The sequence below is a fragment of the Mesoplodon bidens genome (assembly GCF_964165515.1).
Source record: "Mesoplodon bidens genome assembly, chromosome: 15".
Classification (NCBI taxonomy): Eukaryota; Metazoa; Chordata; class Mammalia; order Artiodactyla; family Ziphiidae; genus Mesoplodon; species Mesoplodon bidens.
The window spans coordinates 33,485,678-33,508,432 of NC_138171.1; the positions used below are offsets into that span (position 1 = coordinate 33,485,678).

The following is a 22,755-nucleotide window of genomic DNA, read 5'->3' on the forward strand; positions in this document are numbered from 1 at the left end:
TCTGGCAAAGGGAAACTTGCAGAAACGGTCTGTAGAAAAATGCAACTCAGAGTTCATGTGCACGTCCAGATTCACACATCCAAGTACAGGCGACGATGCCTTGAAGTGAAGAGATGATGTTTTTGTGTCTAAGAGAAAACCTACAAAACCTCTAAAAGCAAACAGACAAAGAGTGAGCGAAACCTGGAAGCCAGTGATAGTCACTGTCCCAGCTGCCTGACCCTCGCCCAGTTATGCAAAGTCATGTAAACACAGCCAAGTCAAGCATTCGTTTGACAAACATTTTAGGAGTGCTTACTACGTGTTAGGCTCCGTGCAGGCACTGTTGGGAGTTCAGATTGGTCAAGAGACCTTTTCACCTGGAGCTGAGAAGGTCCAAGAGGGGAGAGAGAAATACGTTAGAAGGCAGGAAAGACTGTAACCCGTGAGGTTTTTTTTGAGTTGTGTGTATAAAGGCAATTAATTAGGGGTTAAGGAGGAGAAACTGATAAGGTCAGGGGTAAAGTACAAGGGTCAGGAGTAGACCAAAAGAAGACCCAGGGTAATTTGCTTAGCATAAGCTATGCTCCAGGAAGCAAAATAAAACTTGCACTCATACCTTCAGTCCCTAGTGTTTATATACCTGTTGGTATATGGGTCTCTGTATTTCTCTATTATCTGCCAGAAGCTTCTTAGGCAGGGTTCACCTTCTGCTCGCTTTCTGTGTTACCTGCGCTACGCCACATGACGGCTACTGGTCGACAGCAGTTTGAGGAGCTTCTAACGGCACTAAACTCGCACAGAATGTTCAAAACCGGACCACTAGGGATTCCCTGGCAGCGCAGTGGATAAGAATCCACCTGCCAATGCAGGCGACACGGATTCGAGCCCTGGTCCGGGAAGATCCCACATGCCGCGGAGCACCTAAGCCCATGCGCCACAACTACTGAGCCTGTGCTCTAGAGCCCGTGAGCCACAACTGCTGAGCCCGCATGCCACAACTACTGAAGCCCGCGCGCCTAGAGCCTGTGCTCCGCAACAAGAGAAGCCTGTGCACTGCAATGAAGAGTAGCCCCCGCTCGTCGCAACTAGAGAAAGCCCGCATGCAGCAACAAAGACCCAATGCAGCCAAAAATAAATAAGTAAATTTATAAAAAAAAAAAAAAAAAGTCGTCCCATAGACCCATTCAGTGGCAGGGCTGAGACTGATGCCCAGGGCTATGTACATGAATTTTACTGTCCCTTCCATCTTGCTTTGGACCCGGGGGATGGGACGGGTGGTGACCACTGGTCACCAGTGGCAGCATTCTCACCCCCTTGCATGGTTGCTGGTCTCAGATCCCACATGAACAGAGAGCTCACCCTGCCTGGACTGGAGACCACTTGCAGGAAGCTCCTGAGGTCCCCTCACAAAAATAAGTCCCAGCAGCAGCTCTTCAGTTACTTTCAAGCCAATAAATGTGCAGGTGCAGAGAGAAAAACTCCAGGCTCCTGCTCTAAAGAGCTTGCTGCCTACCCTCCTAAAACACCAGCTGTATCTTACTGCTACCGTGAATGCCTTTCATGTAAAATTCCTGAATTCCTCTATTCTGGTCCCCCATTGTATTTCCAAGTATATATTTTAGGGGTCAAGTACTCTGTGTGAAATCTCTTTTCCAATTTATGTTTTACAGTTATGGTCATGCCTCTTTCTCCCCAAGTGATAAAGCTCATCTATTAAAGGAAGCTTTAGGAATGCGAATTTCGGGATTGTTTGACAAGCTACTTCACTGGCTGGTGTAGTTCTTTGGGCATCATGGTAAGTACTTGACAAATAATAGTGAACGGTGAGAGGTGGCAGGTCGTGGAGAGAGAGGATGAATCTGATTTCGGTATTGAGAGCCTTCCATAGGTTACCTAATAAAAATGTCTCCTGATCCGAAGGAAGTCAAATTAAGGGAAACTTCATAAAGGCAATTCCTCCAGAAAGTGAAAAGGACCAGCAAGGGGTCGGGAGCAGCATGGGATCCCCCGCCAGGGCCTCTGACCACCAAGAAGGCAGGTGAGCTTGCCCTGAAACCACACAAGGAGCCACTTTGATCCCAGGTAGAAAGGAGTCAGCTGGATAACTGTGTATGTGGGCCAGGGGTCTATGAGAGCCCAGACCCCTGTCCGCACTTGACCAAGGACGACCCTCGGGCTCGGGGTGGGAGGTCACACGGTGGGTCCAGAGGCACCCGGGGTTCACCCTTCGGAGCCTGGCTCCTGACCCCTACGCTGCTGCTTCTCTGAGCGGTTTTCTGATTTCTCTGATGGGGCGACAGTTTAGCAGAGGCTAGAGATACAGTAAAGGAACGAGGATGTGGCTCTCTCAGGGGAGAGGGAAGTGGACAGAGAGAACGTCAAGTGCAAAGGCCCGGGACCAGCAGGGAGGCCAGGTGGCTGGAGACCTGGCGCAGGACACCTTGAGGGAGACGGCCTTTGGGTCTGCGGCAAAGCCACAAGCTCATAGTGAAACTCCAAAGGGAACCATTACTATGATGTGTGCACAAAGGTAGTTGTAACTGCAGAAGATGGGGGAGAGTGGCCCCCGAGATCTCTGCCCCTCATGTAGCCCCCTCCCTTGAATGGGGGCTGACCCGTGACATCCTTCTAGCTGGCAGAACACTGCAAAGAGGAAGGGATTTTGCAGGTGTAATTAAGGTGCCCAATCAGTTGATTCTGAATTAATCGAAATGAAGATTATCCTGGTCGAACTTGGCTTAATTAGGGAAAAGCCCTTTGAAGACAGACTTGGCTCTTTGAGGCTAGGAAATTTCTCTGCTGCTGGCCTTGCAGAAGCAAACAGCCAGGCTGTGAACAGCCTCCAGGGACTGGGGGCACCCTCTAGATCCCAGGGCAGCCAACAGCCAACAAGAAGCCAGGACCCTCAGTCATCAGCTGCAAGGAAATGAATCCTGTAAACACCCTGCATGGGCCTGGCAGCGGATTCTCCTCACTGAGACCTCCAGGTAAGAATGCAGCCTGGTCGACCCCTTGATAGCAGCCTTGTGAGACCCTGAACAGAAGACCAGCTAAGCTGAGCCCAGACTCCTGGCCCACGGAAACTGTGAGATAATTAATGGGCATTGTTTTCAGCTGCTAAACCTGTGGTCCTCTTGTGTAGCACAGAAAACTAATACAGTAGGCGGCTGCTAATGTATAGGTGTGCTGTCCACCCCCCGCCCCGCCCCGATTATAAAGGGATGCTGTGTACTTGTTTCTGTCTGTGTAAGTAGAAACTGGTAAATGCGTGGACCAAGGGACAAAGCTAGTGGTGCCCAAAAAGCAGGAAGTGTCCACACTGGTGGTCACTCATGAGAACCAGGAGGGGTCTGCCCCAGCACTCACACACAGAAGCCAGGTAACGGGCAGGCGCAGCAGGGTGTTCCCAGATCCTGCACTCCCCAGGTGTCCTAAAGAGAAAACTTAACCACGAAGATTCAACCCTTCATTTCTGGGCAATGGAATTTTTACATGGCTTTGCTAATGTTAATGCAATACTAATAAGACACACATAACTTTAATAATGCTAACAGATAAGTCACTAATTCGTAATGACAGGACCAGGTTAGTTGATCAGAAAAACCCAAAGATGGATTACATAATACTGTATTACCAAGCAAGACTTTACAAATGCATCGTTTTAGGGGAGACACAAGGCGGCAAAGAAAACCTACGCGAAGGGTTTGAGCTTTCAAATCTGATCGATGTAGCAAATGGCATTTACTTATAAACAGCAACTTTCAACTGATGGCCTTGGGAAGAGCCGTCTAGATCCAGCCCTATCCAGGAATTACTCCGTCTATAACCAAAATGCCTTAACTCGGCTGATTAGAGATGGTATTCTTCTTCTCTGGGGCCATCAATCCTGGAAGATTATCAAAGTAAAGATAACTGTAACCCGAAGAAGGTATTTGAAAAAAATAATAAAGGAAATAACGAAGATGTTAGTTAAATCCATGATGTTGATATTTGGAGTAAGAAATTGGTTTTGTAGTCATCACATTAATATAAGCTTTATTTGCTGTCTGAGGTGTTTGCAGTATTCGAAAGAATCAACCATGCCATATTGAAAACTGCAGGTTACATTGTTTAAGAGAGTTACTTTAATGTATTTGTAATCGTTGTTTAGATGTGCAAAACAAAGAAAGATGTGTAAAATTTGGTTCATTGGACATGAGAGTTACATTGAGCATTAAACAAAGTGCAGGGAGTGTGGATGCTCCTGGGACAATTGGGAACCCCATCAGCAAGTGAAAGGGATCTGGGTATGGGGTCCCAATTGGGGGACCTGGCCTTCCAACAAGCAGGGACGTATATGGATCAGACAGAGGACAGAGATCATGGGTATCTTAGAGGAGAAGCAAAGATCTCCAAGTGGAAAAAACAAATTACCCAACAAGACAGAACATGTCCCCACGTGGGGAAAAGGCAACCCTAGTCTATTACATATGCATGTAACTGACAGGAAAGATGACAAGATCCACTCCACACCATTCACCAAGATTGCTGGGTGGGGGGCAGCAGGGGGACGGTCAGGTCTCACCGAATGTCAATGCTTGACGTGCCACTGCCCTGTGCAGGGGCCCCAGGCAGCAGCCAGTGCTCAGAGGCAATAACCACACTTGGCTGATGGTCGCTCACTTGGTGCCACGTGCCGTGTCCTGGACCTCTCACAAAGATCGGATGAGTACGTGCTATTAATACCTCATTTTACAGTTGAGGAAACTGAGTCACGAGTGGGCTCCTCCTTAGCAGGCTAAGGAGACGGAGTAGCGGACCCCAGACTGCCTGGCCTCCTGGCACCTGCGTGCTGAGCGTGGAGGCTCTCAGGCATGGCGTGAGGGGCGCCTGGAGAGATGGGACGCCTGCAGGTGACAGAGGCCAGGACCCGCAGCCCTGAGATGGAAAAGCAGGCTGTGTCGCCTTTAAAAGAAAGACCACACGATTACACCTCCCAACAGGCTACAGGTAGGAAGACAGGAAGGAGACCTGTTTTCACTAAAGGCCACTCCTCCTAAATGAAAGAGGGGTAAGGGTTACATAGTGGGTAGCGCCAAAGACCAAAACTTAGTCTACAGCACCCAGCTCTGCTCGCTGTAAGGATGTGAACTGCAGGTAACAGCTCAGTTTGCCAACGGGTTCCTTGGGCAAGGTGGTTCGTGGTAAGCATCTGGGAACCCTCCCACACAGCACACCTGTTACCGCTTTCCACCTGCAGCAGCTGAAAGTACGGGCAGCCCAGGGAGCACAGGACATGCCCTGGACAGAGTGCACGCCTCCAGGGTCCTCCCGCCAGCTCCCTGCACAGACCCCGGGTACCCCCTCCTCCTGGCGGAGGTGCACGACACCACTCCCCTTTCCTTGGGCCTTTGTCAAAACTGCAGAAGGAACTTGGCCTCAGAAAGTAAAGGGAGGAACCCGCGAAAGCGAACGAACAGTGGCCCCATTTGAGGGGGGCCTGGCTCTTGGAATTTCAGGGGTTATTCGTGTCAACATTCCCCACCCCTCCAGTCCCTGCTGACACTTTATAGGGACACGGGAAAAAGCCTGACGCTGGGCCTTTGTCTTTGGTGCCAGTCACATTTTGTCGTCACCTGAGTGGCTCTCCTGCCCCTACAGACCATCAGTTATGGTTTTCATCAGGGATCCCCTGGGCAGTGCTCTTAAACGGGCTTCTCGCCGAACCCTCCCGGCTCCCAGGGGTGAAATCTGGCGGTGGCACCTCAAGCCTCTTCCTAGAGGCGGGACTCCAGGCTCAGAACCTGAGAATCTTGGATTGTGAGCCAGCATTCTGTCCCCCAAGAGGCCCGGCCCAGCCCAGCTCTCCCGGCCTTCCTGTCCCACCCCTGTGGCCTTCTCCATCACCCATTCATGTTGGCCCCTGCCCATCTTCTGCTGGAGCATAAGGGGACTCTTCCTGGCCCCCGTCCTCAGGCTCCCGCCCACCGCCCAGGGGTATCTCACTGAAGCCAGCCATGTCCACCGTGCAGGCAGCAGGTAGGAGCCACCAAACAGGGCTGGAGAGGGGGCCCAGGGTGGGCCTGGCCGGAGGAGGGTATGGAGCAGGTGGGGTGGGACAGAGGGGGCCCTCACGGCAGAGGCGGCCTCTCCTTCCTGAGGACCCCTGCCCTCTGCAGTCTTCCGGGCCACCTGTTTTACAAAGCCAGGGCCCCATGACGACATGGTTTCTTCTGCTTCCCTCTGCGGCCTACAGGAAAACTGAGTTATGTGGCAGAATAGACTAATGACCGCGAGAGCAGGAGACCAAGACTCTCCCAGGCCCCGCAGGGCCCCTTAAAAATCACTCACGATGAGGGGAGGTGGTTGGGTGACCCACAGAGGTCCCGCCCTGACCTAAGGAAGTGACCTCTCCCCTCAGCTTGGGAGTGGTCATTTGCTTGCCCTCAAACAAAGATGCCGCCTGGTTGCCACCAAATTCAGTGCTCTGGTAAATGGTAACAAGTCCACTTGGCGGCAGATTTCAAAGGGAAGTACTTTCTGTAAATCTGAGTAACTTTCACTGATGCCTGGCAGAGGGTAGAAAACTTGAGCAGTCCATCATTTCGCCTGAATGACACTCTGTAATCACAGAAAACACCGAGTGAGTCCCAAAGAGCAGTCATCATCTTAACGAGTGTCTCCCCTACTATCTGGGCACTCTTGATTTTATAAAACCAGGAATGGCCTTTTGGAATGGTCCAGACCTATTTCTAGCCTGAAGCGGGGGCGGGGGTGGGGTGGGGGACACACCTCACAGTCTCTGGGCCGGAGCTCAAGTCTGGAGGCAGAAGGACCTAGGTTTGAACCCTCACCTGGGCAAGTGACCCTGAGTTCCATTAGACATTCATTGAGCACCTACTACGTTCCAGGCACTGGGGATGCAGAGATAAGATACAAGGGGTTCAGTGGACCCAGCTCAGTGGGGAGGTGGCCTCTTTCCTCCAAGTTGGGGGTGATACCCGAGTATCACGGCCTTGATAGGAAGTATGAGTCCCCACAGCGTCCAACGCATAGCAGGAGCAGGATACACGTTGGTTTCTCTCTCGAAGTTCCATTTAGAATTGGCGATTCTGTCATTCTGGAAGGTGATGGGGTAAAACTGCCCCCCACAGAAGAGACGTTGTTGTATTTCTGAAAGGATGGTGGATATCTTCGTGTAAGAAAGCCCAGCTCCCAGAGGTGAAGTGACTTGTCCAAGTCACACAGGGAGTTTGTAGAACCGTCAGGATGGGGACCACATGCCTCCTCAGCATCCAAATGTGGCTGAAGTTTTCTTGGACTCCCCCTGCCCTCAGTCAAGAAGTCCTGGAGAAGCACCCTGTTCTGTTACTCTGAATGTGGCAGATGTAAAAGGCGTTCAGTTCATCTTGCGTGTGGTTGCCATAAATGTGTGGACTTCTGTGTTTTAGCTCATCGTTAGTCCAGATGCATCACTGACATCTATTGATACTGCAGTGTTTTCAGAGGTTTTGAGTACAGCTGCTTGGTAACTTATTTAGCTGGAAACTTTCTATTCAGAACTTACTCTCTGTTCTTGCGAGAATTGCTAGAAAATGTTGACTTAAAGAGATGCTTCTGTGTTTCATTGCACAAGTAAGTGTGTTCTGCTGAGCAGGATTATGCAGTGAGGACCACCTCTTAGAGACTGAAGGGCGTAGTATGGATTTAAATATAGTAATACATCCAAGCAGACCTCGGAGGTATTTTGGGTTTGGTTCCAGACCACCGCAATAAAGCGGGTCACACAATTTTTTCTTTTCCCAGTGCATAGAAAAGTTATGTTTACAGCACACTGTAGTCTGTTAAGTGTGCAATAGCATTAGGTCTAAAAAAAAATGTGCATACCTTAATTTAAAAATAATTTATTGTTAAAAAATACTAATCCTCATCTTAGCCTTCGGTGAGTCGCAGTAGTAACATAAAGATCGCTGATCATAGATCACCATCACAAAGATAATAATAATGAAAAAGCTTGAAATATTGGGACAATTACCAAAATGTGCCACGGAGACATGAAGTGAGCAAATGCTGTTGGAAGAGTGGCGCCGACAGACTTCCCGCGGGCCTTCAACTTGTAAAAAATGCAGGTCTGCAAAGTGCCGTAAAGCAAAGTGCACTAAAACGAGGTCTGCCCGTGTATTGTACTTGTGATAAGACTGACCTCGTGATTTGCATGAAATTGTCATTTGTGTTGTGTAAAAACATCTGTGCTTAATTTCTAAAATATTTAGAAAGATATTCCTGGTAGAACTGTAAGGCTTGCCATCAGACGGAAACCTCGGTGTTCATCTAAGATAAACATTTAGCAAATATTTGGCAAGGGCTTTCTCCAAGCCAGGCACTTGTAATCAGTTACAGCCTTGAATTTGGAAATGATATTTGCTTCCTTTTTTTAAATTTTACTTTATTTTTGCCACAATCCCAACCACGTGAGGTGCTGCTTCTCAGATGCGCGAGCAGCCCACGTGACGGGTTATCAGCACTTCTCAAAGCCTGCCAGAAAGGGTGCAGTCCCGGTTTTGGTTTCCTTTGGCTATATCTGAGGACAGTCCTTGGTGACAGTCAAGGTCTGGAGGACAGTGGCACCTTCCCTGGCCCCCTGGCCAGGGGCCAGCACGTCCCCTACCCGACAAGGTCCCCTGCTGAGTGCTCCCAGCGAAAACATGTACGGATAGCAGTTAAAATCATATTCTCACTTCTATGGAACTGGCAATGCTAAAAAATTCTTTTGTTAATGTATGCATGATATAAAAGTGGATTGGGAGCAGAATTTCAGAGACCTGAAAAATATGCACAGAGGAAGGTATGTTTCCAAGCCTTCTTCAAGAAGAAAGTGTTTCTGTTAAAATCAGCACACAGTGGCAGGCTTTCCTCTCATGCATTTGTCATGGAGGCCACGTGCTGGGATCGTTAGGGTCACCTGTGCTGGATCAGGGATCCAGAGATCCACTTTCTGTGGCTGGGAGACGGCAGAAAGGTCACGGAAACTCTGTGTGCCTGGGTTTCCTCGTCAAGCGATCGGGGGATGTTGGTGCCTACTTCTCAGGATGGCCCCAAGGATGAGCTGAGATAGGAAGTAGCTTGGAGGTGAGGTTACTCCTGGAGGCTGGCCTTGCTTCCTGTTTCATGTAGAAAACAGAAGCAATCAGAAGCGAGCGTCCCCTCCCGCCTCCTGCCCTCCTGCCCGAGTGCCCACGTGCTCCACCTTCTCCCGCTTCTGTGGGTGGCTCGTCTGGGACTCTGCCAGGGACCCCACACCCTTTTTCCTCCTCCCCCGCTTTCTCCCACACCCCCCTCCTCTGCATCCAATTGTTCCCCCAGCTTACAAACTGTGCTGTTACTTCCCCTTTCCCTTAAAACACCAGCAAACTGGCAAACACACAAAAGCTGGTCCCTCCGGCCTCCTCACGGCTGGCTCTCCGACCTCCTTCCAGACTCTGCCCACCTACTGGCTCAGCCTCTCTGAACAGCAAAGTAAAATCGCACACCACTCACTGCACCGCCTTGCCTGCCTCACTCCCTATGCCCCTGACCTGCTCATTCTGTACCCCCCCACCCCGCCCACCCGCTGACTTTGCAGCACCGGCCCCACCCCATTGGAGTGTCAGCTCCACAAGGCAGGATGTTGCCAGTTTTGTTGCCTCCTGGGGCAGAGTGTCTGCTCCAAAATACTTGTGGGTGAACTGCCACTGAGACGGCGCAGGTCTTTATCTGAAGGCTAGTGCTTCACGGATGCGTACACTCGCCTTTGGTTAGGTGTCGCTTCAGGATGTGCACATTCCGAGTCCACCCGGGCCCCTCAGCCTCCCCACCCGCCCCGTCCCCTCCTGTTGGCTCCTCCTGATCCACATCCAGGTCTTGGCACCACTGTCACCTGAGCCCGAGACCCGAGCGTCCTGAGTCTCCCATATCCAGCCAGGCGGTCGCCAGGCCTTAGCGGGCTCTCCACCTCACGCACCTGGCCTCTCCTCCCCGTCCCTGCAGCTGTCCCTCCTCGTTGATCCCCCCTGCACCTCTCACCCTTCACGCTGCTGCCAAAGTCATTTTTCTAATAGATCTGATGCTCCTACTTCTCTGTTTCAACTCCCAGCGGTTCAGCCCCCTCCCAGGGCTCCGGCCGCACCAGGTGACCTAGAGTCTCAGCAGGTAGTGAGCTAATGCTCTCTGGGACCGCAGTTCACTCTGCCTGGAATGCTCGTCCCCTGGTCCCTCGGGACCAGTCACTGCTGGCCATACTTTCAGGTGGGGCACTCCCGGGGCACCCAGGGTTCACGGGCACCTCTAACTCTCCCCCCTCAAGCCTCGCTTGCTGCACTGCTGTAGTGAGGCTTCCTACTGGACCGCTCCTTTTCCGTGGCCAGTTATCTTTGTTCCCCTCAGGCCTTGCTTGGGGGAAGCTTGGAGAGCCGGTCACCCTCGGCTCAGTGAAGGAATGACAGGGAGGGGCCTGCTTTGTTGGGAAGTCCCACATCCTGTCATTCACTGAGACGGACTTCCAAGCTGGGGGGCACTGCTGGGGGCGAAAATCTATTACTGGAAGAGAAGGGAGCCTGTGGCTATGGATTCTTCGGAGTTTGATCTGTAAACACAGACACGTGGGGAAGGGAAAATTAACCTTGAAATTGAAGAGACATCTGCCAACTTGAGTCTGATAGGAAAGGCTGAGGGGTAGGCGGGGAAGGATGGGGGCCCCGCAGGAGTGTCCACAGCTGACGAATCTTAGGAGGCCTGCCCCGAACCCACTTTTCCGCACTCCTTGGTGAGGCTTGGGCTCGCGCCTCAGATTTCCCTAGGGCACGGGGGGGGGGGGGCGGTCTTGATTTTGGCTGCTCTCACCCTATGGTTGGTCACAGCTCACAGCTGCCCCTTGGAGTGCAGGGCTTCCCAACCGTAGCCAGGACCTCTGCTGGCCGGAAGTCCTTGGCCACTCGGGGCCAGTCTCCATTCTGTACCTGGCTCTTCCCCCCAGTGCCAGCCAGGCCCTTACCCGGCCGCCCCTCCTCCCTTCCCACTGGATTGTTGGGCTACACTTGCGATAAAGAATCTCGATGGTCTCTTAAGAAAAGTTGAAAATGAGGCGGGGTCTGAGAGTTGTCCCTGAGCTAGATCAAAGTGCGGGTCACGTGAGAAAGGCTGGGAAACCCCAAACGCTGCAAAAGGCCCGGGAGGGGTGCAGGGGGAGCTACAGGGTGTCAGGGCCTGAAGCTCACACATCTGTTTGTTTAAAGTTTTATTACAAAACCATTAAGCTCTTAGCATGTGACATAGTGCTTCCGTGAGGGCGTGGGACTTAGCGGCCTTGGCGGTCCAGTCTAGGTCACTCCCCTCTTCTGAGCCGTCTCCGGACTGTGGACCAGGGGTCAGTACTTCCTTGGGTTGCCGTGAAGATTACCGAACCGAGGAGCAACAGTGGGACAGAACCTGCCACACAGCGGTGCCCGATATTTAGGGTTTGTCCCCAACAGGGGAGTTAATTTGTAATCAGTGGCCACAACCCCTATAAATTACCGAATTTAGTTTGTCAAAAAGAAAACCGAGGAATTGAACACCAGCTGAGCACGAGCAGGCACGATTCACGGGGTCGCTCAGAATGCGGAGGCCCCGGCCCCTCTGCCCGGGGCGGTGACAACCAGGGGGCAGCCTGGGGACTCGCCCCGCCTAGCACCTCCTCCGGGCCGCCCCTGCCCCCCAGGCCTCAGCCCTCCTCAGTGGTGGGTGGGCTCGGGCCTGGGCTCGGGCCCCCGAGGCCCAGCGGGCCAGGAGCGCCGGGAGGGACAGGTCGACCGGCCATAAGGTCACGCCCCTAGTGCGGCGTCTCTGGGTCGGCGTGGGGGCGGGGTCTTTCCTCGCGGTGTGAGGTCTGGGGCTGCGGATGTCGGGACGCCCGGACTGGAGGCCCGCGGGGCGGCTGAGAGCGGGCGCGGCTCCTTTAAGACGCCGCCGGCCCCGCCCCGCCCCGCCCCACCCCCCCGCGGGAGCCGCGCCACGTGATCCGGGTCTTGTGACCGGCGGGGGGAGGCGCGGGGGGAAGCCCGCGGCACCCGCCTCCAGGGGGCCCAGCCCCGCCGCCGCCGCCGCCCGCGAAGAGCGGGTCCCGCCGCCGGGCGTCCGGGCGTCCCCGCGAATCCGAGTAGGAGCCGAGTCAGAGCGCGAGCGGGAGCCGGGCCGGGCGCAGTGGGCGCCGCCCGCCATGGACCACAAGCCCCTGCTGCAGGAGCGGCCGCCCGCCTACAACCTGGAGGCCGGCCAGGGCGACTTCGCGTGCGGCCCGCACGGCTACGGCGCCATCCCCGCCGCCGCCGCCCCGCCGCCGCCCTACCCCTACCTCGTCACAGGTGGGCCCGGGGCCCGGGGGGCGGGGTGGGGGTCGGCCCGGGACCAGGGCTGGCCGAGCGGGCGGGGCCCGGGGCCCCGGGAGCAAACTTTGGGCGGAGTTCTGTGGCGACCTTTAACCCCGAAACCAACTTTTCTCCGGACGCGGCTGCGGCGGGGGCGCGGCCGAGGGGAGACCCGGTGGCGGGCAGTCTCCGCTCCGCGAACCTGATGTCGGGACCCCGAGTCTGGGTGCTGCCCGAGGGCCCTCAGCCCACCTGCGCGGTCGCGCGCGCCCGGCTCGCCCTTCCCGGGAAGCATCACCATCTCCTTGCAAATTAACTTTATTAATGAGATGCTGTCTGCAAGTTAGCACCTGATAAAGCCCATAGTAGGCACTTAGTGGACGCTGTTGTTGTCTTGATTTTGAAAAGGATGCGAGTTTTTGGTGGGGAGAGGGGAAGGGCAGGAGAAGTAGACCTCTGACTCCCCGCGTTTTCCTGCCTGCCCCCTTCTGATGTGCTTTCCTGCCCACAGGGTTACCCACGCACCACCCCAGGGTCTACAACATCCACAGTCGAAATGTCACCCGGTACCCTGCCAATTCCATCGTTGTCGTTGGAGGCTGCCCTGTCTGCAGGTATGTCACGGGCCTGGGGGCCCCAGAAACCTCTAAGAACACACTTACTGAAACTCATAAAGGCAGGGTCGTTTGGAGACACGGTCAGTCTTGGGACAGGCTGCTCACTGGGGCATGGGAGAGAGTGGGTTCAGTGGTCCTTGGGTCCATGCACCTTTCATGGGGCAGAGGGGGCTGGGTTCTCTTTCCTGGGGGAGTTGCGTGCTTTGGGGGCCACTGAGTCCCAAGTGGGTGGGATGAAGAAATGGTAGCAGTTAGACTGGCAGCCTCTCATCCCCGGTTCTGGGAGCTGCAAGTTTGCTCTGCGGTTGATTCTTGAAGGTGGTAGAAGGTTCTCTTCTCGCGGGAGGGTCAGTTTGAAGTGCGTGGGCAGGAGAGACCGACTCAGGTGGCCCGTGTTAGAGGAGCTGGAAGGCCAGGGGGCCAGGGGAGCAGCCGGTGTCAGGGCTGCTTCATGCCATCAGGGCCCTTACCTGCATAAGGGCAGCAACGCCGAGGTTCTTTGGGGTGGGAGCGATATTTCAGATTCTCAACCTTGAACCTCTAGAATTTTCTGTTTTTGTAGGGCCTGAGAGGCAGCTGTTAGATGCTTGTTCTGTGTGGGTCCTGAGGATTCAAATTTAGATAAGACTTGGTCCTTGCCCTTGGTGGATTCGACTGCATGGACAGTTTAGAAAGTCAGGGCAGACTTGGCAAGGACGGGGTGTTCAGCCTGGGTGGAGAGGCGGGTGGCGGAGGAAGTTGGAGTTCGTGAGATGGAACTGAGAAGCCCTGTTTTACACTTAGGCTTAATTTCAAAAGTGTATCAGGGACGCCCAGAGTGGAGTCGAAGGGAAGTTAACAGTTTGAGTCACAAGGGTCAATTGTGTGGGGAGACAAGGGCCTGGGAATTGGGGGGACGTCTGGAAGTGAGGGCAGGAGGCTGGACCCCCGGAACCAACCGTGAGTTTCCTAAAGGGGCTGTGGGCAGGGGAGAGCCCTCTGGGTTGCGTGCCGGCCAGGTGGATCTTGATTTGCAAACCCTAAGCAGGTGTCTCTTGGGACACATCTGGTGATACTCTGGCCTTTGGAGAATGTGAAGGGGGAGGGGAGACAGCTGGCCGCCTCCGGAGAGGAGCTCTCTGCACCCTGCACCGGGCACCTGTAGGCGGCGGAGTTCTTGGGGTTGGGGGCATGTGGGTGGGCTTGGAGATGGGGGCATGGCCTGGGAGGCTGGTCCCTTGTGGAGAGAGCCATTGGGAATCCTTTTGGAAAGTTGCACAGAGAGGTGGGCGACGGGAAACCCGCTGTGCTTGGCTTTGAGGCTGGTTCCGGGTGCCCAGAGCCTTGCTGTGTGCACGGCCCTTCTGTCCCCAAGGAGCCCAGCTGGGCGATTCCAAAGGCCTGTTTCCGGGCGGGAGGGGTTCCGAGCGATATCCTAAGTGTAAGGAGGGGTTTCAGGCTGGCAGCTGAGGAGGCGCCGCACCTGGAGCAGAGCCCTCTGGCTGGGGTTTCAGCGTCTCCCCGCAGGGCCCAGCCTGCCAGACGAGCTGGGCTCCGATCCTGGCCTTGCCAGCTGCCAGCTGGGCCCGTTTCCCCATCTGGGAGATGGGGTGTCTGATAGGATGGTCCAAGGCTCTTGCTGGCTCAAGGCCCTGAGCGTGGAGGAGGGGAGACCAGCAGTGGGGTTTACGGGGCACGGATCCCCCAGGGTTGTGAGCTTCCAGGCTGCTGCAGAACGGGGAGCATTTCCCTTGATTCCTCTCTTTCCCTGGGGTGGGGGCTGTCACAGCGGAGGCCCCGGCTTCTGCTCTCAGCCCCCAACGTGCAGAATGTGGGTCACCGTCTCTCTGCTCTTCTGAGGAGGGGTCTGGGCTCAGGGCTGCTCGAAGGCTGAGGGTGGGCGCCTGCATCCGGGATCGTTTCTTCCCTTTTGTCGGATCGCCGGCCTCTGGGTGGTGGGCGCAACGACGGGGAGCAGGTGCTCTGAGAACAAGTCTGGGGCCCGGGTGGGGAGCACACACTCTGACTCCCGCCAGGACGTGTCCTCCGTGGGCCCTTCTGTCAGCTTGAGGACAGATGCCGGCGGTTAGGGCCCTCCCGGCGCTTGGGCTCTTACACAGGGGTGTCCTGGCCCCCTGCCTGCAGTGCCCTCTGCTGCCGAAGAGTGGGCTGGGGGCCCGGGGAGGTGGGCAGCAGGAAGCAGGGGAAGGCCGGGTGCTTCCAAGGAAGCTCCGCGGTGGTTTGGGGAGAGGGTGCCTAGTCCCTGGGGACAGCCCGTGTGGCTGCTGTCCGGCGTCATAGGGTTGGGAGACAAGCGGCTTCTCATGTGACCACACTTCCTTCCTTCCCAGCCAGCCCGCCAGGCTCCGTCCCTCCCTGGGAGCTTGGCAGGAGTTTGCCGAAGTCACACGTCTGTGATTCCCTCTGAGTGAGGCCTGGCGTCAGAGGCCTGTGCCACTTGTCACTTTGCCACCGTCTGAGCTTTCCCTTAAGCAGCCTGACCCCATCTTCCCTTTTTAGCCACTATGAGAGCATTTCTTTCTACCCCTGCAGACTGAGCATGCGCCTCACCCCACCCCTGCCCGCCCGCGGCCCCTGTGGACCAGCCTTGGCTGGTGGGGCTTCGGCCAGGCCTCGGGCCTCTCTGAAGCTGTCCTTCTCTGGGGCGTGGGCTGTCCCTGGATGAGGCCACTTCGGGTCTGGGGGCCCGGGGCTGCAGTGGGAGGGCCTGTGCAGAGGGCGCTGGGCAGCGCGGGTCGGAGGCTGGAAGGCGCGTCGAGGCGCGGGGCCTGGCTGCACCCGGCTTCCCGCTGGGCGTCGCTGGGCGTTCGGTCTTAGGGGTGACCAAAGAGGTAGGAGGGAATCCAGGAACGGCCGGGGTCTTGGAAGCCAAGACAGGGGCTCAAGGAATAGCTGTGGAGGTCAGATGCTGCCCAGAGGTCAGGACAGTGATGAGGCCGGGGCTCCGGCCCCGAGCACTGATGAGCCGGTCCCGGCTCCCGGGCTGCCGCGGGCAGGCCGTGCCGACCGTGGGGGCCTGGGAGCGCTCGGGGCCTCTCCGTCCAGATGTGCTTGGACTGAGCCTGGGGTCCGGGGAGCCCCCGGAGCCCCAGGCAGGCCTTCCCACCTTGCAGGCCTCCTGCAGCATTTGTTCTGCTTGGGGAGGCTCTGGGCTACCCGGCTGCAGGCTTGCTCAGAAGCGCCCCTGGAGTGGCCGGCGGCTCCCCGTCCCTGTGGGACCGTGGGACAGCTGGGGGCGAGGTATGACCTGGTCTCTGGAGGGGGCTGGCCAGGTGCTATGGGGCATCATGCCCCGCCCCTGCCTGTCTGCAGGCTCGTGGCCACCGGCACGAAGCCCTCTGCTCCCCTCTCTCGGCTTGTCTGGGATTGTTCTGCGGCAGATCCTGACCTGAGGCCACCTTGTGCTGGGAGCAGTGGTGGCACCAACTGGAGGGGGGGTGCTCAGAGGGTAGGGAGGCCCTGGGCTGGGGTCTGGATTGTTCCCGGCCAGGCCACTCGCTGCCTGAACAAGGCTCCGGGCTCCAGCTTCGTGTAAGGGGGACGCGATGGGACGGGGAGGACGCTGTGAGGAAACGGGGGGTGGTGAGGATGGGATGGGACATGTGGGTTGCAGGGTCTCCACTGCGCTCGTCCTGGGGCCCCACCCAGCCCAGCTCCCTGAGCAGATGGGTGTCAGTGGAATCGAGTGACCACTCTCCCCATAAGGTCAGAGTTCGTTAAGGAAGTGTTTTCAGAATCAGTTCCCAGATTTCTCCAGTTTCTATATCCTCCCCACCCCCATTGTTCAGGAATGGGGGAGGGGCCTTTTAACCACAGCTGGAGCCGCTTGGATTCTGAGCCAGTGGATGAAGAGGTGAAACTCACTTTGAAACGGTTAGGGCTTTTGAGGGGCTTGGAGAGAAAGAGAGGCCACGCCACTTAGGAGAGGCTGGCAGGACGGGCAGGGGGTTTCCTCCCTCCCACGTGGTCCCAGAAGGACAGGTTTGCTCTGCAGCCTGCTGTTGCTGCGTCAGGACTGGCCTAGAGACCAGATTGTGTTCTCAGTTCAGAAGATTTTGGATGTTTAAAAACAGTAAATCATGCCAGCACTGCTTTTGAGGTTTGGGCAGTACCCATGGTCAAATGTTAACATTTCTGCAGCAAGACACAAATATTCCCATTAAGGGGACACATTAAGACTATAAAAGGCCACACGTCAGTTCAGGTCACATGTGGCTGCCAGCTGGGTTCGTTACAAACTTATAAAGAAGTTCTGCGTTCAGAGCTTTTGGCATTTGCAATTGTGGGTAAGAGGTGTGGACTGCGGGTAGCAGGTCCCTTGGGCTGGGAAGCCACGTTGGCGGGTCGGGCCGTGGTTCTCCGTGGAAGGTCTGAGTGTGGAGCAGACCTGCTGGCAGGGCCCGGATTCTGCCCACCTCCCTGGCTGCTGAAGGGAAACGGCCTGGCTCTGCCGCCTTCTTGGGGTGGGCTGGAGGTGAACGGGGGAGAGGGCGTGGGGTTTCTCCCCATCAAACCCGGACTCCTGACTGAGGGTGTTGGGAAGGGGAGGCCCAAGCTGCCTGCTCTGCTCTGGCTCGAGGGAGTGATGGATCTGGACAGAAAGCACTCCAGCTTTGTGGAATGAGGGAGTGTGTTCCTCCTGCCTGGGCTGCCAGGGCCTCCCCCGGCTGGTCTGGCTGCTGCTGGAAAGCTGTGCTCACGCGGGGCCAGTCCACTGGCCTCATGGTGGGGAGGGCCCGGATGAGAGTGACTGGCCCTCCTGGGCTTCCCCCAGCTTTAGACAGTGTCGACTGGGGTCTGGGTGGAGAATTAGGGAAGAGGCAGATGGGGGGCTGTTGCTGTTTGACCCCCAACCCCAGAGGACAGGAACGAGTCGCAGACGGGCCAGTTCACGCGGACGCGGGCACCAGGCAGCACAGGGCAAGCCCCGCCCCTCCACTGTGGGGAGACAGCCGCCACTCGGAGGGCTTCTCCAGCCAGGGGGCGCAGGGTGCCCTCCAGGGCACCAAGGGCAGCAGGGCGGGACCCCACCTGGGCCCAGCCTCCTCCTGGGATCTCCTGGAGCCTTTGAGTGGACACACTGGGTTCTAAGCTCTGCCTCTGAACAGCTTTGATCCTTAGGTGAGATAGTACAGAGCATCTGGTAGTCACTGTCCTCGGGCCTCATTGGCCCCTGGAGGGGACATGAGGCACCCTGGTGACTCAGAAGGTTCTCAGCTGGTGCAGGTGACCCAGCTGTGAGGCCTAGTTCAACTCTGTCCTGTGCTTCTCCTCCCTTGGACATTCTAACCGAACGTACAAACCGGTTTGAGTCTGGGGATTTCAGCTGTAGGTGGAACCTGGTTCGGTGCCTGGAGGAAGCAGGGAGATGGGGCCATGGCTCCCCGAGTGGTCCCCGGCTGCCTGGCTGCCCCCAGTTATTCTCAGGTGGCCTGATGAATACCACTAGGTGTAGGAGCTGCTGGCAGCAACTGCACAGAGCAGGCGTGTTCCGGGCCCGGGGCAGCCTGTCACGTCCTCCTTTGTGTGGAGCCACAGGTGGTGGCTCAGGGCCTTCTGGAAGCCCCGCTCCCTACTTCGGCCGCGTGGCCTCAGGTGCTCGCTCTCTCAGCAGGTTCTTCTGCCACCTGGTCTGAGAGGGCCTCGAAGCTGGGGCAGGTGGGGTCTGGACGGGCACGGGACACGGCGTGGTGACCTGACAGCCTGTGTTATACTGTCTGGGCCAGAAATGGCGGCCCTGCTGACAGATGCTGGCCAGCTGATGCGCTTTCCCTTGGGGCGGGCCTGGCCTGTGGGCGGCGTCCGTGAGTCTGGGCTCAGCAGGTGTCTCCGCTGCAGGGCTGCTCAGAACCTTTCCTCAACTAACTCGGGGCGTGAGGCAGGTCCCCAACACCCCCCGCCCTTGGTCTCTCTGCAGAGCTCCCAGGGCTCCCGCTGGCCAGGCCCGCTGGGAGGTGCTGCGGGAGTGGAGTGTCTCCCGCGCCCTCTCCTCCGGGGCAGGGCTTGGAGTCGGAGTCCCGGCTGAGCTGCCCCTCGCTGGGCCCCCGCAGCTCTGTTTGCCCGCGCCCCCCCCCCCCCCCGCCCACGCTTGTTGGTTGGGCCGAACCTTCCTCCTCTCCACACAGGCGGCCAGAGGAGGGTCGTGGGCATAAAGGATCCTTACCATGTTTGAGGACGGTAAGTGGCTTCAGGAAGCCCAAGGACCTTGGCGTGTGCGTGGGGGGATGGGCTGGGGGCCCGAGGGCGGGGCACTGGTTCTGCGCTGCAGCTGGGGCGGGGCTGGGCCTGTGGGGCCGGAGAGAAACGCTTCTGGGGGGCGGGCATCATTGGGCGTCGCCGGAGGAGCTGAGCACAGGGCTCCTGCTCCCCCGCTTCGGGGCCTTTGAAAAGGACCCGAGACCCGGGGTGGTGCCCTCGTGGGCACACGGTGGGGGGATGGCCCCTAGCGGTCCGAGGGATTATGTACTGTGCATGTTGAAGGTTATCGTGACTTTTTCCAAAGAGGAAGCTTTGAGATTAAATTTCTCAAGATAAGTGACATTGTGTGAACATGGTGTGAACATGGCTGATTTTAGTCTTTCACTAAAATCTGCCCCCCCGCCCCGCCCAAACCGATAAAAATCACACAAAATCCAAACTCTATCACTATTTTTGGAATTTCCCTGTAGGGAATGGGAAAATAAGTCTAAAACTTTTCAGCGTTGGGAAAAAATATCCTAAAGTGATTTGGGTTTCTTGGTCTTGTTCTTCTCAGAGATGTAAGAATTTTTATAGAAACCAGCATTTGCCTCTTGTTCCTCGTTTTGTAAGAGAAAACATGTGGCAGGTTATATGGCAGCCAGATGTTCTTGCTTTTATCAGTAGGTGCTGGTGCCTCCCAAGCGGCTCTTCTGTCCTCTTCACATTTTCTGTGCAGCGACTGGTGGCAGCTGGCCGTTCCCTCCACGACCGGCGCCCGAGCTCTGGAGGCACCTAGGCTTGCGGACGTGGGCGGGAGGCACCTTGGGGACAGGGGTTCGCTGGGCCGGCAGGCCTGGGGTCTGCGAGGGCCCTAACCCGCGTGCCCCCTCTCTCTCCGCAGGGTCGGGGTTCTGGAGGACTCCTTCACCTTCCTGGGCATCTTCTTGGCCATCGTCTTGTTCCCCTTTGGGTTCATCTGCTGTTTTGCCTTGAGGAAGCGAAGATGCCCCAACTGTGGAGCAAACTTTACTTAAAGGGAACAGCACGCCTGGCTTCCCCACACCCAGCTCTCTTTTTCTAATGTAAATGTCGTGTACAGTAGCTTCATGGGATTCAGCTTCAGGACTGTTTTGTAAAGGGAGGTGGGTGGACTGGGCGCTGGAGCCGAGGGCACAGGGGTCGGGAGTGTGGACGCGCACGGCACTGCTCCCAGGTCAACGACAGCTCAGTAAAGCACTGCTTTTACTTTTCGCAGTCTTCACTTTGAGAAAGGTGAGAAACACTGTTTTAAATAAATGAGATCCATACCATTGTTTACCTGGTTTTGCTTATTCAGTGTTTGCACACTGCCACTTACAGAAATCAAGTTTTGTTACGAAAACTTCAAACATATACAAAATAGAGAAGAGTGTTTACCTCTCCTAACTCAGCTTCAACATTATCCAGTTCACACCGACCTTCTTTTATTCCTCAGTAGGCATTTACAGCTCAAAAAATGTGCTTGTTTTCAAGTTTGTATTATAATAATGAAACCTAATACCTTGACATTTACAGAGCACGCACCCCAGTGCCCAGGACCTAAGGCAAGGCCTCCCGTGCTGTGTGACGCAGGTAAGTGACGGCTATCGTCCCTTCTGTGGAGGTGTAGAGGGTCTGGGTGAGCCAGGCGGGCCTGCAAGTGGCATCTGATAATCCCAGGACCTGTGCCATCCCTGTAACCTAGCCTAACAAACACAGCCAGAAGACCCCCAGCAGCAGAGCTCTGGGGGCCGGGGCCATGGTGTGACACCCCCTGCCCCTTTCCCTTATTAACAAGCTTCTACACCTCACTCCTTCCACACTGTTGAAAATGAAGGGCTTCTGTGAACCCTACTCTTGTCAAACGGTGAGAGGAGCGATGGGCCACGTGACTAATTTGATTGTGTTTTCTTGGCTGGTGGACGGGTCTGCTCTCAAAAGACAAGTGTGCTGCTTGACAGATGCCCTTAGCCTGCGGGTCCTGGGAGCCCTCCCACAGCCCCAGACCCCCACCACCAAGGGGTCATAGTCGACCAGCCAGGAGGAAGATGGGACCAAGAACCCAAAGCATCACATGCTTACACTGGTTTACCTGCATTTGACCTTGACCAATTTCAAGCTTACAGAAAAATAATATTCATGGCAAAGCCAAAAGCTGTGGTCAGCAACAGGCTCCCCTCCCCTGCCCCCATACAGTGGATGGCCTGCATGTGAGTTTTCATCACCTCTCTCCACTCCTCCAAATTGGGCGTAGTCCCTGACAGCCAGAGATAAACCCTGCCACTGGCTCCGCCTCGCCTCGCTGCTGCAGAAGCGGAGGTTCCGGGTACGCCGGCGTGGGGCTCAGCCGAGGTGCAGCCTCCCACTACCCTCCCCTGGCTCCCAGAGGTCCTCCTGGCTTCAGCAGCGCTGTTTGCAGTTTCAGCACCTGACTGAAAAGTGGAGAAACTTGCACCCCAAGAGGTTTCAGAGTAAATCAGTGATGGAGGCAGCTTTGGTCAACTAGCTTAGCAAGAGGACCCTGGGTTTCTACATGCGGAGTCCCCAGACGCATGTGTTACCCTGTGAGCCAGGCCCGCATGTAGCATGGCCTGGCATGTTTTCATTGGTATTCCAGTTGGTAACTCAGAACGCTGAATTCAGTACCTCTTAGAAATTATTCAAGTGCTAATATCATGGCTGTGATAGAGGACAGGTGAATTCTCAGTGCCCTAGCGCTGTGTCTAGATCACGAGAACTTGTGGGATGCTTTATCTTGGGTAGGGCTGCATTTGATTTAAGCAAACATTTAAAAGTTTTTAAGTTAAAAAATTAAATTTTATACAATATTCTCATAATTTATATTGCTTAAGATTATTTGCATGCTGGGATGCAAATCTACACAGTGTTTTCTTTAAACATCATAATGCTATTTGAGAGCACATGCTTTATAAAATAAAACTGTGATCTTATTTGCATTCAGGTGCAGAAAGCCAGTCACAGAAGCATCGACTGTCCCTTATTCTGGCTATTAAAAAAAAATTCATAGAATATTTAAAAAAATGATACAATAGGATTGGAACCAAATTTACAGTTCTTGAACAGAATAGAAAGAAAATACTTTAAATGATTGAGTTGTACCTAAACTATGACGGAGTTATCTTAAAGACAGAAATATGTAAACCCAACTATGTTAAATTAGAAAATGCACTGATTTGCTCAAGTGGAATACATGTAAAATCAGGCACCCTCCTGTGCAGCTTTACAACAGGACAGCACTTATCACACGCGTATACCTATCATTTCCCAAGCGAGAACCGAACGGGGAACCAGAAGAATCTGGGCCCACCTCTTCATCGAATGACTGGTGCTGAGCGATCGTTTGTCACCGTTGGTCGGAGTTTCACAGTAGCAAAGGGATTTTCTCTGCTGGGGAGGCGGGGGGAGAAAAAAATTGTTGGCAGAAATACTTCAAGACAGGGATTTGGTTCAGAAAAAGAGCTAATAACTCCTCTTGCTCTGTAAAATTATATAGCTTATATAAATCCCAGACATTTTCTGAACATGAAAGTTTTGTTCTGTGACAGTTCTCTCCATGCGCCCATTATAAGCTGCTAATT

The 22,755-nt window shown here is 55.3% G+C and overlaps 2 protein-coding genes across 4 annotated transcripts in view; one reads left to right on the forward strand and one right to left on the reverse strand.

Moving 5' to 3' along the window:
* Nucleotides 1-11,996: 11,996 nt before the first annotated feature.
* BRI3 (brain protein I3) lies at nucleotides 11,997-20,453 on the forward strand. Of its 2 annotated transcripts, XM_081257533.1 has the most exons (4): nucleotides 11,997-12,338; nucleotides 12,853-12,955; nucleotides 19,084-19,135; nucleotides 20,040-20,453. In XM_081257533.1, the coding sequence occupies exons 1-4, from the start codon at nucleotides 12,194-12,196 to the stop codon at nucleotides 20,217-20,219; spliced, it is 480 nt and encodes a 159-aa protein (XP_081113659.1). In that variant the 5' UTR covers nucleotides 11,997-12,193; the 3' UTR covers nucleotides 20,220-20,453. The 2 variants fall into 2 exon arrangements, with proteins under 2 accessions (XP_081113659.1, XP_081113660.1); XM_081257534.1 differs by lacking the exon at nucleotides 19,084-19,135 and having other exon boundaries at nucleotides 12,001-12,338.
* A 1,665-nt stretch (nucleotides 20,454-22,118) lies between these two features.
* BAIAP2L1 (BAR/IMD domain containing adaptor protein 2 like 1) overlaps nucleotides 22,119-22,755 on the reverse strand; it is an 86,189-nt gene continuing 85,552 nt past the window's right edge. The window contains exon 14 of one of the 2 annotated variants that reach the window (XM_081257532.1): nucleotides 22,119-22,561. In XM_081257532.1, coding sequence (XP_081113658.1) covers nucleotides 22,489-22,561 — 73 coding nt within the window. In that variant the 3' untranslated portion in view covers nucleotides 22,119-22,488. Of the gene's footprint in view, nucleotides 22,565-22,755 lie in introns of both variants that reach the window. The other variant, XM_081257531.1, reaches the window with a different exon arrangement.

Bases quoted from the DNA above. Each gene is read 5' to 3' on its own strand.
- BRI3 (XM_081257533.1), top strand. From the start codon at position 12,194: ATGGACCACAAGCCCCTGCTGCAGGAGCGGCCGCCCGCCTACAACCTG. The intron at 12,339-12,852 runs GTGGGCCCGGGG...TCCTGCCCACAG, and splicing joins CTACCCCTACCTCGTCACAG to GGTTACCCACGCACCACCCC. The intron at 19,136-20,039 runs GTAAGTGGCTTC...CTCTCTCCGCAG, and splicing joins CCTTACCATGTTTGAGGACG to GGTCGGGGTTCTGGAGGACT.